Below are 12,130 nucleotides of genomic sequence, written 5' to 3' on the forward strand. Positions count from 1 at the left end.
AATAATTCAATTTTACATTTTGGCACTACAAATATTATATTTTATATATGATTATCATAAGGGATTATCATGATGGTTAGTACAATTCGTCGTCGCTTGTTTGAGTGCAGAGCACTTGTTCATGCCACCAATCATGAACTTCGTAAACAGCGTTCGCCTGATTATTGAAAGGCAACAATTTACTTCCAGGTATTATATGAGGCATCAGTCCGGAAGGACTGCCCAAATTTGTCATGTGACCATCGAAATGATTATTTCCCATTACCGGATAATGAAATTGACCGATTTCACTATTGAATTGCATAAAGAAACTATTCTTATTTGCGTCTAAACGCTTAAGTGATGGCCCATTCGATGATGCCACCGTTGGCAACGTAGTAGCAGTGATCGAATTTTTCTTTTTTTGTTGGCTACTAATATGCAATCGTTCTTTATCGGTTAGCGTTGAACGTTGAGGATCGGATGTGGTGGGTGCCAAATATTTTCGTCCTGTCGTGCTACCCGTTGAATCGGACCGATTTAAAGCGTAACTGCGCTTCGCAGCTGTTAAGGCAGCCGGAGCCGCTGGACGTTGAGGTACTACTGTAGGCGCCGTAGTTATATCGGTTGTACTAATCAGCACGGCCATTGTAGCACTTAAACTACCATCTTTCTCTTCATTCTCCGTCGAACTGAAAGTTGGTGAAAAGGCATCACTTGTGGGCGGACAAGTAGTGGGAACGCTACCACTTATAGTAGCTATTGCTGACTTATCGCTGGGCACTGTTGGTGTTTTATCTTCTTGAGCGCGTAAAAGTGGTTCATTTGTCGCCCGCAATCCGGCGATTAACGAATTTTGCTGCTTCTAATATAGAAAATTTAAGTAAATAATAAATTATTTCGATAATGGTATAAATTAAAAATATGCTTACATAGGCATTTTGAGCTCGGATTTTTTTTAGGCAACCTTCCAACCAGTTACGTATAGTCATTTTGGCCACTTCTTCTTCGACCAGATACTCAAACTCTTCGCGCGCCAACAACTCTTCCAATTGTAGAGCTTTACGTATATCCACCGAACGATAAGAAAGCATACTATGGCGCAAAAAGCAAAAAAAAAAAAACGTATTTATTATAATTACAATAATAAGAAACATGAAACATATGTTAATATGTACTTGATCACATCGTGAAATGTAACATCTTCACCGTTATGCAATTTATCCAATTCGTAGCACATATATTTGAAAAGCAAGCGATCTTTTTGCGGATCGCATTCTAAGCGACCTTTCAATAGACGTAGGATAAATTTTACTCTCCTAACTGGTATGACACCGCGCTGATGTATATCCACAATATTCCAGGTGTTTTGAAAATTACGTATATCCGCATAAGAAAGCAAGGCGTCCTCCTCATTCGAGTAAAATAGGGAAAAGTTCTCCATGATAATGGCTTTGAAGAGATAAACGCATATTGAAATGTTTATGAATTTCATGTTGTTCACAATAATGCTATACTAACCGACTAACAAATTCAATACAATATACGTGATAATGACATAAAATGTACAAAAGTAGATTAGACTCGCAGTAAAGTTTCCTGAAATATGATTTTGAAAAAGAATGAGATTTTCTAGTGCAGATATGACGAAACAGGCCGTACCACAATCCGTTTCCCAGTAATTGTTGCCGGGTGTGCAATAGGGCGGTTGGACCATACAATCGTGCATTATTTTATTCCAATCTTCACCGGTAACGATGCGAAATAACATGGCTACACCCGTAACCGGGGAACCAAAGTTGGCACGGCGACCAATACCTTCACCGTACTTGACAGTACCGAAAAGAATGGTGCCGGCCAACGCATAAAAGAATACCAACAAAAACATACCAAAGATAATGAAAAACGATTTGCACACTGATACACCTACGGTCAGCATTAGCATTTTCAATGTAGTATGTTTTCCAGTAATGGTGAAGAAGCGCAATATTACCACCATGAAGCCAAAAAAATACGACAAATCGTTCTGACGAAGGTAAAATTAATCATAATAAGGATTTTGTTCTTATTATTTACCCAAAACATTTATGCAAAACAGAGAAAGAAAGAAAGAATGAAAGAAAGAAAACTCACGCGTAATATAGTTTGCAAGAAAATCCACACTACACCTGAGACAGTGACCAATAAATCATAACGATTTCGACGGGATTGCCAATAGCCGCGTGGTGTAAAGGCAATGATCTTCATGACCACTTCCACGACAAACACAAACGTTAACGTTACACTTAGCAATACACAAATCTCAGTGTAGCTTTCACCCTTAATCCACTAAAATTTTTTAAAATTATTGTTTATTAATGAAACAGCGCGTGTTTCGAGTGTGTTTTGAAAAATTTACCGTTATTGATAATAATGAACTGTTTATTAAAACGATGGCAGCTATGAAACGTTTAAAATAGATATGCTGTGTAACGTCATAGGCGAAAGCGCGTACTTTCCGGCCATCTGGCCTTGGCGGCAAATGCAAAGGTTGAGCAATTTTCAATCGTTTCTTAAGGTCACACCAACGTCTCTGATCTACGGTTAGTAAAGCGGTCCCTTTGTTTTCTGAATAATTGGCAATAACGACACCGACAAACAATGTTAAACCGATCATGCAACCCAAAAATATATAGATGTGTATATAAATTGCATGAATCTGTGGACGACATTATCTTTGAAAACTCCGGTCAAAAAAATATATGAAAATCAATGCTTACTGGTCCGACAGCTTTTATTAAAACATCGCGTACATCTAGCCACCCTTTGAAGGACAATACCTCGAATAACGTAAGCATAGCATCACCGATATTATCGAAGTTAAAACGTCGTGGATTAGCCCATACTCGAGGCACTAACATAGCTGGATATGATTCATCAGCGCCCGGAGTTAATTTCATTTTGGTAACAAATACTCGACGCATAAATACACCTACGCAGTCGTCTCGTTTTACTATAGTTGGGTCATTACAGCGAGCCAATCGCCCACCGTATAACTGTACACCATAACTAGCAAATATAAACATTAGCAATATAAGCAGAGTGGATACAAGGAGTATCTCTTTAAAACCTCGACATAGCTCATAGACCACTTTACGCATATGCGGCACCAAAGTAAAAATCCTTAATGGTCGTATGCAACGCAAAACCATTAACAATTGAGCTCCCGAATTTGTAGGTATCTGCTTAGGCATCCAGCAAAGAAACGAAGTGGATACAAGATATATGAATATATCCAAAACAGCGGCCACATCTTTTACATAAGCTTTTGGAGTGAAAAACAGGCCATCAGCTAAAATTTTCAAAGCCAGCTCCAAGCTCATAAATATTACAAAAGCGTATTCGGCTATCTGCAAAGTGGGATGATCCATAACACGATCGTTGGGCGTTTCAAACATCATAGATATACAAGACAAGGTTGTCACAAAAATCATAACCCAATCGAGATATGTAACTAAACCTAGAAAATTACTGCAAAAAAAATATGGACAAATTTCATCCACTTTTATATTGAAGAAAACCTTACTGCAATACTTACTGCAAACTCTTGTACTGAACTTTTCTTTCTTTGCCCGTTAAAGGATCCTTAAGGCGAGCATCATAACGGCCATGAACAATTTTTTGACATATTTTGCGAAAACGGCTCTCCCTAGGTACCAAAAATAAGGGCGTATCGAAGAAAGGATGATTTTCTCTCAAATCCTCCTCCCTTTGATTACGTCTCATTTCCGCTTGCTGACGCTTCGCCTGCAATAGTTTAATGTCTAAATCATGAGGTCTAGCACGGCCTGAATTCGCTCGTGGCGCAGAAGCTATATCACCATTTTCCATTATCGTCTCATATGTTTGCTTAATTTTAATTGAACCTGAACGCACGCTACGTCGTATCGAACGTGAACCGAATCTAGTACAAAATGAATTGGGTGGAAGTGAAAAAAATTTAATTTTATTATAAATTAAAAAAAAAAAAAAAAACCGGAAATTTATTTACTTCTTTTGATCAACACGCCACGGCTTAGAATGCGTAATAGTGCCTTGAGATTTAAGACCTTGTTTTGCACCTACCACCGGCAACATGGCTGAATCGCCTAGCATTAAACGTTGATTGTTCGAGTCACTACCGACGAAAATGTTATCAGAGAACTTAAATATTATTCCAAGTACTGTTGATTACGAGACCTTACTTGATTATATGCGTTATGGCCAATTTTCTAAGTCTGCTCCCCGCTGATCTCACTTTAGCGGTTTTATTCATAATTCTTACGGGCTTTTGTTTACGGAAAACTTCATTAGATTCCCAACATTCTGACATCGGTCGCTTGCAGCTTTCCATTGAGGGATCATCGATTTCCAATTCCATAACAAATTGTTTCATAAATGATTCACGCACCTTGGGCAATGTAAAATCGTTGGGAATACGATGAAGAATTGTCATTTGCGGTGATTGAGGAAACTTTTCAAATATGCGTAACCGAAATGGTAAAGTTTCTTTAATTTCGGCGCTTTGCTCACGAAACTTTAGCTGTTTCAGCTTTTTTATATCCTCATCCAATTCCAAGTTATCCAAAATAACTGCCACAAATAAACTTAGAACAATGAGAGTGACAAACAAATGATAAAGTATGAAATATATGGCGACTAGGGGTGTTAGCGTTTTACTGGTACGTATCATAGTCTCATCCATAACCTCAACCCAGGCTTCTTGTGTAAGAATTTGAAACATGGACATGAACGCTTCCGGAAAGGATTCGAATTTTGTAAAGTCACATAGAAAACAAAAAAGTTGCATTGAAATACTAGAACTTATAATTAATAAGCAAACAGTAAAAGTAATCAGAGACCCCAACTTTTTGCCAGGGCCAAAGATTTTATAAACAAAACCTTCTAGCATAGGTGAGGCTTTAATTAAACGCACTACACGTAAAACCTAAAAATGAAAAAGAACGTATCAATCAATCAATATCCAGTACTTCGGGAATGTATCGTAACGTGCCTGAAAGTAGGTAAAACCGGATAAATAAAAGCTCGGAACTATATGTATAGTCGTGCCCACAGCTAAAAGCAACTCAAATTTATGTATCGAATGTTTATAGTAGCCGCGCCAACCCAAGCAATACATTTTGAATATAGTCTCCAAATCCAGAAGGAAAGTGAACACAGCCTCAATGTAATAATACTTTTCATAGAAAACATGCCGTGGTCTACCATCGTGCTTAAATGTCATGGTCGCCGTTACAATACCATTAGCAAGTATTGTGGTCATAACCAACATTCGAAAGTACGGTGAACGCAGGATGGCGTGGCAAGTTTCCGGTGCCAAGCCGCCATGTTTACTATCGTCGATGGTAACGAGACGCCAGCCCTGATCATTGCCGCTTAGAATTTGTGAAGCAGCCGTTTTCTGTATGTGCCCACGAGCACCCCACATTTGCTGAAATTGTACCCGGATTTCATTAAACGTTTCCGTAATAACAGCAATGAAAACATTTTTCACCAACCAAGCTAAAAAGAATATCATAGTACTTCAAGGGAGCGCAAAAGAAAAATTAAGTTACCATAAAATAATTAATCCGCATAAATGAGACGTATCAAGCACTCACCTAAAGTAAAATGCCGCTCGCCAAGCTGGCAGAGAGTCTATTGCTCGATACATTATAAATACCCAGCCTTCTTGTGAAGCAGCCTGATAAACGGTAAATATACTCGTGGCTATATCCTCAAAACCATTGAAACCGATCACATAGCTTGTCAAAAAGTCCAACTTTATGCATTTCATACCCGGCGAACATTGATAACCCGAATCCGGATCCATTGAACAAAACGTATCCGGTATGGCCAATGAATTTATAGTTAGTATCCTTTAAGGTAATACAATAAAAGACATAAATAATCGTAACAACGATCAACGCGAACAATGTAATTAAATGCCTACGGTCTGCCATATTCATCGTTATCGCTATTATTCATGACGCAATGATTCTTCAATTCTCCAAAAAATTGCACGCCCATTAGACCATAAAGGGACATAAAAAATAAGAAGAATAGTGTCACATTGTAGATCTGTTGACTCGAGCGTCTATAAGATGTAGAAAAAAAAATTTTCTGTAAAAATTGGGAAAATTTTTCCCATCACATTTGCGGCAAAGGAACTAACTTACTTGAATATTTGATTGATCCGGCTTTTAGGCATAGAGAATTTCAGGAAAACCCTAAGAAATCGTATCATTATTAAAGGTCGAGGGGCTCGCATTATCGATTGCGGAGAAAATCTGTAAATATTTTGCATTAAATATTATTTACCTTAACCTTAAAATTATTCCTTTCTCTCGTCACTCACTTTGGCACAATCTCGAGTATTTCAAGTATTTGTAAAATAATTGATATCCACAGAAAGAATACCATGGAAAAATCAAATTGACACCAATGATCCTTTAAATATGGCGCATCACCCTAATAGTTTTAATAAAAAACAAAAAAAATTATTTAAACACTAAAAACACTACATAATTACGTGAGTTACAAGTGAACCCCATTTATAGTTATAATGCGGTATGAAAATTGTTAAATATTTTAATCAATAATGAACACATAAAGCATATTATGTTTAATTATATAAGAGGATAGTTATGAAACTTTATTGCTATTAGGATAAAAATAGAAAGCGGGCGATACTTACCCTCAATACCCCACGTATATGCATTTTTGCTACCATTTCAGCGGTGAATAGTAGTGTCACTGCAATATCCGATATGAATGTAATATATTGTAGGGGTGGATGTCGCTCGAAAGTTTTCGGCGTATTTAATGAGACTGAGGCCAAAGCTACCAATGCGCACAGACGCATTAGTCGCCTTACCCACAGCTTATTCACCCATTCAATATCTGCACTTTCGTTAAGCGACTCTTCTGGTCCGTAGTCGGCCAAATATGGTTCACCGCCTTTAAGACTTTGCTTGCGACCTAGCATTTTATTACCAATGCCCGTTGCAAGACCAAGCCCGGTAATAGCAGCACTACTAGGTCCCATAGTGCTGCTAATACCGCCACAAATACCCACACCAACACCGCTTAAACCTCCGGTGCCACCTGATAAAGCACCACTTAACTGCATTGGATTTAGATTGGCACCGTTATTATGGCCACCGAGGCCGGTAATACCGCTACTGCCGGCGCCGCTGCCCGCCACACCTATTCCAGTTACTGGATTCGGAGGATTATTGTGAGCATTATAATTGCTGCTGATTGCTACTGTGGCTGAAGTGCCTAACATTGGTCCCATATTATTTGAAACACGTTGACCACCACTGCTTCCGCTACCGCTGCCGCTTCCAGAATTTAAAACAGTTGGGCTATTAATATTACTAACACCATCGGCTCCATAACCAGTAGAAGCACCGTTATGTGTTAAAGTGCACAGCTGACCCTTAGGACTATCGATCCGACTAAAAATGAAATGTTGTGCTTGTACCGACTGATGCTGTTGACTACGGAAATGTTGGTACAAAAAATGACTACTCGCACTGTGACTTATGCCAGGACTTATGGAACTATGACTACCGCTACTACTAATAGGAGCTAAATTTGTGGCCGAAAGTGTTTTACTACGGGCTGCTCCTAAGCGACGTGTTCGCAATTGTTCACTCATTCAAATGGATCAAGTCATAATAGTTGTTGCATAAAATATTTTAAATGTACCAATAATAATTATCTGCAAAGTACAAATAAAGTTACTTTAGAAACTTCATAAATAAATAAAAAAAATTCCTCTGTTCTTGAATTAAGCATATTCCCAAAATTGAAATGATGGTCTCGTGGGGAGCTTTGTAATATACACTATTGGCTTAAACATTATATTTGACTCAAAGTTAAGGCAAAGATCAATCTACTCAATGTAATCGTATGTCGTATTGTATACCGTATATCGCATATCCCGTAAAGGGATAATCTTCGCAAAGATTTCCAAAACCACGCACATAAAGACCGCATTAATATACTCCAACTAATTTTTACATGATTCTTGAATATGTTTAATTAAAATTTGATGTTCCAACTTAAAGCTGTTAACTTAAGGAAATCATTTTTTATGGCCGAGAAAAAAAACCAAAATTAGTAACTTTTTTTGACTTTTCATAAAATTTATTCCGTAACTAGGAGGCTTCTTAATATATGCCATGATTTATTAAAATTTTTCCTCTGTCTGAGAAAATTTTAAAGAAACAATGTGCATTTTCTGATATAAACAAAATTAAATAAGTTTAAAACTATTGTGAACTAACTAAAAATTATTTGCATGGATTATTAAGATTAAAGCGTTCCCAACATGGATTTGCGGCCAGGCCAAGCTTCTTTAGCGTATTTCTTTTTCTGAGGTTCGTCGTTTGTTCCTGTATGCATTGAGCCGTCATACCGTACGTTTGCCGAAGCTAATTTCCGAGTTAAGGCTGGTGTATTTATGGGCGACACAAAAGATGCCTCAACAGGCGTCACATCAGGTGCTGGATTCGGTAATAATAAACCTAATATCGAGCCTAATGCCAGTGGGCTTGCCAAAGTAAAGTCATTGCCTACGTGCTGTATATGACCGTCATGGGTAGCAGCTGGTAGTCCTTGGTACAAAGACGGTGAAGCAGAAGTGGTACTAGTGGAAGAAATCGAGTTTTGTAAATTTTTTATATGGTCCTGCATGGAGGTTAGTGCGATATGTTGCGTAGGCGTGGTTAAACGCATTTGCAAGCCTTCATAACGTGCGCGCTTAATAGGAATTACTGTTGTCTGTACAAGATTACGAAAACGCCCGACGTTTGGATCTATATCTTCGGGATTAATAATGATTTCCTCATCATTAAAAATAACACAAAGACGTTTACGTGATTTAGTCTTTCTTATATTATCGTCAGTTATGCCTAGCATAGAGATTCTTCGATTGTGTGCCGTATTATATTCCGTTAAATTATCCAATTCTGTTTGACTCTCTGGGAAACCTAAGAATGATTTACACTCAACTCTCCTCTAATACAATTATGGACTTTCTACGGAAACCGTTGAAATTTTGAAAATAATTGAACTTAGGAAATGCGGCGTTATATAGAATTGTTTGCTCTCATTCACGGAAATTCCCGAACAACGAGAATTAGAAGTAATCCAGAAATGATAACAATAACAATTTAACACATCGAATAAGTCCACTCATCGATACATTTCACAAGCAAAAACGCTATACAGAAGATCTGTCACCATTGATGTTAGCCCGCATTGAAATCATATTACAGGAATACTACGTTATCGAAGCCTTAAGTGAACTTGTTTCATGAAATCGTTTCGATGAAATTCAAAAGAAAAAATTAGTTGAAAAGATTAGTTGCGCTCCGCTCATCGTTATAAATATTCGACAAATCCAATCTATATCTTCTAATGAATATAACAGTATCAATATTTCTAAAATGTATTTATACCCACAAGTTGTCCATGTATATTAAGAGTATGTTTGAATGTTGCACTACCCGGTCTAAAAATCAACAAGTAATAAAATTGTTATTTGATATTTTCAAAATCAAGGCTACGCTCGTTTAGCATATACCATGTAACAGCTTGATGTTTACATTTAAGTGACTAAATAATTGATTGATATCTGAACAGCTGACTTTATACGACAATGAGTTTTTTGTTTTCTCTCACAAACACTAGTACAACCGTTAAAGATTAAGGGATATAACAGTTATATAATTATAACTGTGACACTGAATACATACCCATTTCTTTTTTTTTTTTTTTATTGGTTGAAGGAAGCAGAAAACATAAAAATGATTAATAATAAATTATACGAATAGAGTGTGTGTTACAAATAAAGGATAAAGAAACAGATAGGTGATTTACTCTTAACTTGATTTCTATTATAAATTTGCGTTTTTTTTTTTTTTTTTATTAATATGTTACATATTTTTAGGAGCTTAAGAAGACTTTAAAAAGGAATTTTTGTAATCGTCACGCTTTTCTTTTTAGCGAAGTTTCGTTTTATATGTAACTATGAACTTTAAAGTTTAAACTATTTTATGCATTTGCTCTTTAACTAATGTTTTCTTCCTTTTTTTTTTTTTTTTGTTTTTATTATTGTTATTAATTTATTTGTTGAAATATACGAAACTGCAAAAAATGTTTAATAGAAACGAGGGAGAATGAAATAATGATTACTGTTATTTAAAGTGTTGCATTTTAACGCATACGCAAAGGAGAATTCTTTAATGTCTGATAAGACATTAGTAGACTGTGTCATGTAAACAGAGAAAAGGATACATTTACCTTAGACGGAATGTTTTGATATTTCGTCACTTGCTCGATATATTCAGCAAGAAAGTAAATTCGATTTGTTAAACAATAAGTGGCTTGCAACCCATGAAATGTTCGGATTGCTAATTTAGTAAAACCTAGGGCTTGTGAAATAGCATTGAATATAACATGAAAATAATGTATAATTTTTAATTCTTATTACAAAAACGAGTGAATAACTGCTCTAGGCGAAGTGACGTAAAGTATTTACTGATCCGTCTTGCCCGATTATAATGTTCTCACTTCTTCCCATTCTTTTTAATTACGAGATCAAAACTTTATTTATTTTAACAAGCTGATGAAAGATACTGAATGATCCTATTTAAGCTAAATATAATTTCCCTTTTGATTCTTTTCAATAAAAATGTATTTTATTATAGAGATAAAAATGAAACTACTGCACGTTGTTGCCAACTTTAATTTTTAAAAATAACAGAATTCTCCAGAAAAAGAAATTATATTCGTTGCAAAAGAGACATTTCATATTCATCACTGAGTTGTTGTGAACATAGGGGGTAGTTGTTTCAAAACCACATACGTTATATAATAAAGAAATTCTGATTATCTAAAAAATTATTTATCCCTAACAATTTATCTTTTGAGGCAATCCAATAATAAATAATTTTTGATCTTTCCGAAAAGCAACTAGAAGGCTCAACAACCAGATTTCCGGGATAACATCTGCACTTAAGGGACCAAAGCATTTAACTGACCAACTTAATAACATCTAACCGTCTGTTATTAAGTTTGTTTACCATTCTATACATTTGTCAGCATTTAAAGTGTCAAATAATTGCAACTTCTGTTGCAATTGCTCTGTACCTTCTTTAATCTTAGAAAAAACATGCTTGAACCGTCTCAACCTTTATTGTATTAAGGTAATCGGAAATTCATTTCGTTTTTCCCCAACAATGGATTTAATTGCATTTTTTCACAGCCCAGTTCACATTTCAAGCACCCCGTCTTCACCTATTTCATATCTGATATCGCAATCTTTATATAGGTAAAATTTTCCTTGATTCTACCAAACACCGAAAGCATCGTTATTCAGTATTTATCTTACGCTAAACGATTCAGTTCGTAGAATGCAATGGGTAATTTCAATAAAAACTCATATTTCTTTGTTAATAGTGCAGTCCGTAACAGACTTGCACGCTTGTTATTATTAAGTAATGATGAATAGTTGCAAGATTGAGTTTTATTGTAAATTGCAATTTCAATTTTTGTGTATTGCATTAATGCACTGAATTTTCACTGAACACTAATTTTAATTTTGCTTTGCGACAAAAATGAATTGTTTCTGATTCATAAATGTGTGATATGGATTTCATTATTACTTTTTTGGACGATTTTCTTTATTGGGCTGGAATGATTAAGGTTTTTCAATCTTACATGATTTTTTAAAGTTGTGAAGCTTATCCCCAAAATTTGTTGCACAGTTTTCGTATGGGTAAGAAAAGAGTGTATTGAGTGTATTGAGAGAGTTTAATTTTATCATCAGATAAGAGCTTTTAAGGATTATTTGTTAATGCTTTGAAATAAATTCGTGGGAATTTTCATTTAAAGTAACGTAAGAAACGAAGGAGGTTAAATCAAGTGTCCAATATGTTTTATCAAACATGAAAATTTTCTATAAATTATTAAGCCTAATAATACACGATAAATTAAATCATCCAAATTGACAAAGAATCTGAGCAAAATAAATAGACAACGACTTGTTTATATCTCCTTTCGTATGGTCAGCTGTTTTTATTTTTCCCATTACAAAAATAATGTAGACATTTCCCAA

At 35.7% G+C, this 12,130-nt stretch overlaps 2 protein-coding genes across 5 annotated transcripts; both read right to left on the reverse strand.

The window, feature by feature from the left end:
* Positions 1-10,653, reverse strand: LOC119638354 (sodium leak channel non-selective protein). 4 transcript variants are annotated; one of them, XM_038035117.1, is made up of 18 exons: positions 9,952-10,653; positions 6,695-7,726; positions 6,356-6,468; positions 6,177-6,287; positions 5,951-6,094; positions 5,619-5,876; positions 5,012-5,540; positions 4,203-4,945; positions 4,010-4,135; positions 3,557-3,922; positions 2,739-3,489; positions 2,378-2,677; positions 2,113-2,307; positions 1,642-2,005; positions 1,501-1,578; positions 1,158-1,431; positions 912-1,074; positions 1-844 (listed from the first exon to the last, which is right to left on the reverse strand). In XM_038035117.1, the coding sequence occupies exons 2-18, from the start codon at positions 7,661-7,663 to the stop codon at positions 77-79; spliced, it is 6,252 nt and encodes a 2,083-aa protein (XP_037891045.1). In that variant the 5' UTR covers positions 7,664-7,726; positions 9,952-10,653; the 3' UTR covers positions 1-76. The 4 variants fall into 4 exon arrangements, with proteins under 4 accessions (XP_037891045.1, XP_037891035.1, XP_037891028.1 ...); XM_038035107.1 differs by having other exon boundaries at positions 9,899-10,653; XM_038035100.1 differs by having other exon boundaries at positions 9,892-10,653.
* LOC119638375 (nuclear inhibitor of protein phosphatase 1-like) lies at positions 8,062-9,761 on the reverse strand. Its single transcript, XM_038035137.1, has 2 exons — positions 9,596-9,761; positions 8,062-9,523 (listed from the first exon to the last, which is right to left on the reverse strand). Exon 2 carries the CDS (start codon positions 8,926-8,928, stop codon positions 8,323-8,325), a length of 606 nt encoding a protein of 201 aa, XP_037891065.1. The 5' UTR covers positions 8,929-9,523; positions 9,596-9,761; the 3' UTR covers positions 8,062-8,322.
* Positions 10,654-12,130: the final 1,477 nt, after the last annotated feature.

The sequence above is a fragment of the Glossina fuscipes genome, unplaced genomic scaffold (assembly GCF_014805625.2).
Source record: "Glossina fuscipes isolate IAEA_lab_2018 unplaced genomic scaffold, Yale_Gfus_2 0, whole genome shotgun sequence".
Lineage (NCBI taxonomy): Eukaryota > Metazoa > Arthropoda > Insecta > Diptera > Glossinidae > Glossina > Glossina fuscipes.

Coding starts and splice junctions, on each gene's coding strand:
- LOC119638354 (XM_038035117.1), bottom strand. CDS start 7,663: ATGAGTGAACAATTGCGAACACGTCGCTTAGGAGCAGCCCGTAGTAAA. Junction 3,923..4,009: donor TGGCGTGTTGATCAAAAGAA/GTAAATAAATTT, acceptor ATTTTGTACTAG/ATTCGGTTCACGTTCGATAC. Junction 1,432..1,500: donor TGTATTGAATTTGTTAGTCG/GTTAGTATAGCA, acceptor ATCTCTTCAAAG/CCATTATCATGGAGAACTTT.
- LOC119638375 (XM_038035137.1), bottom strand. CDS start 8,928: ATGCTAGGCATAACTGACGATAATATAAGAAAGACTAAATCACGTAAA.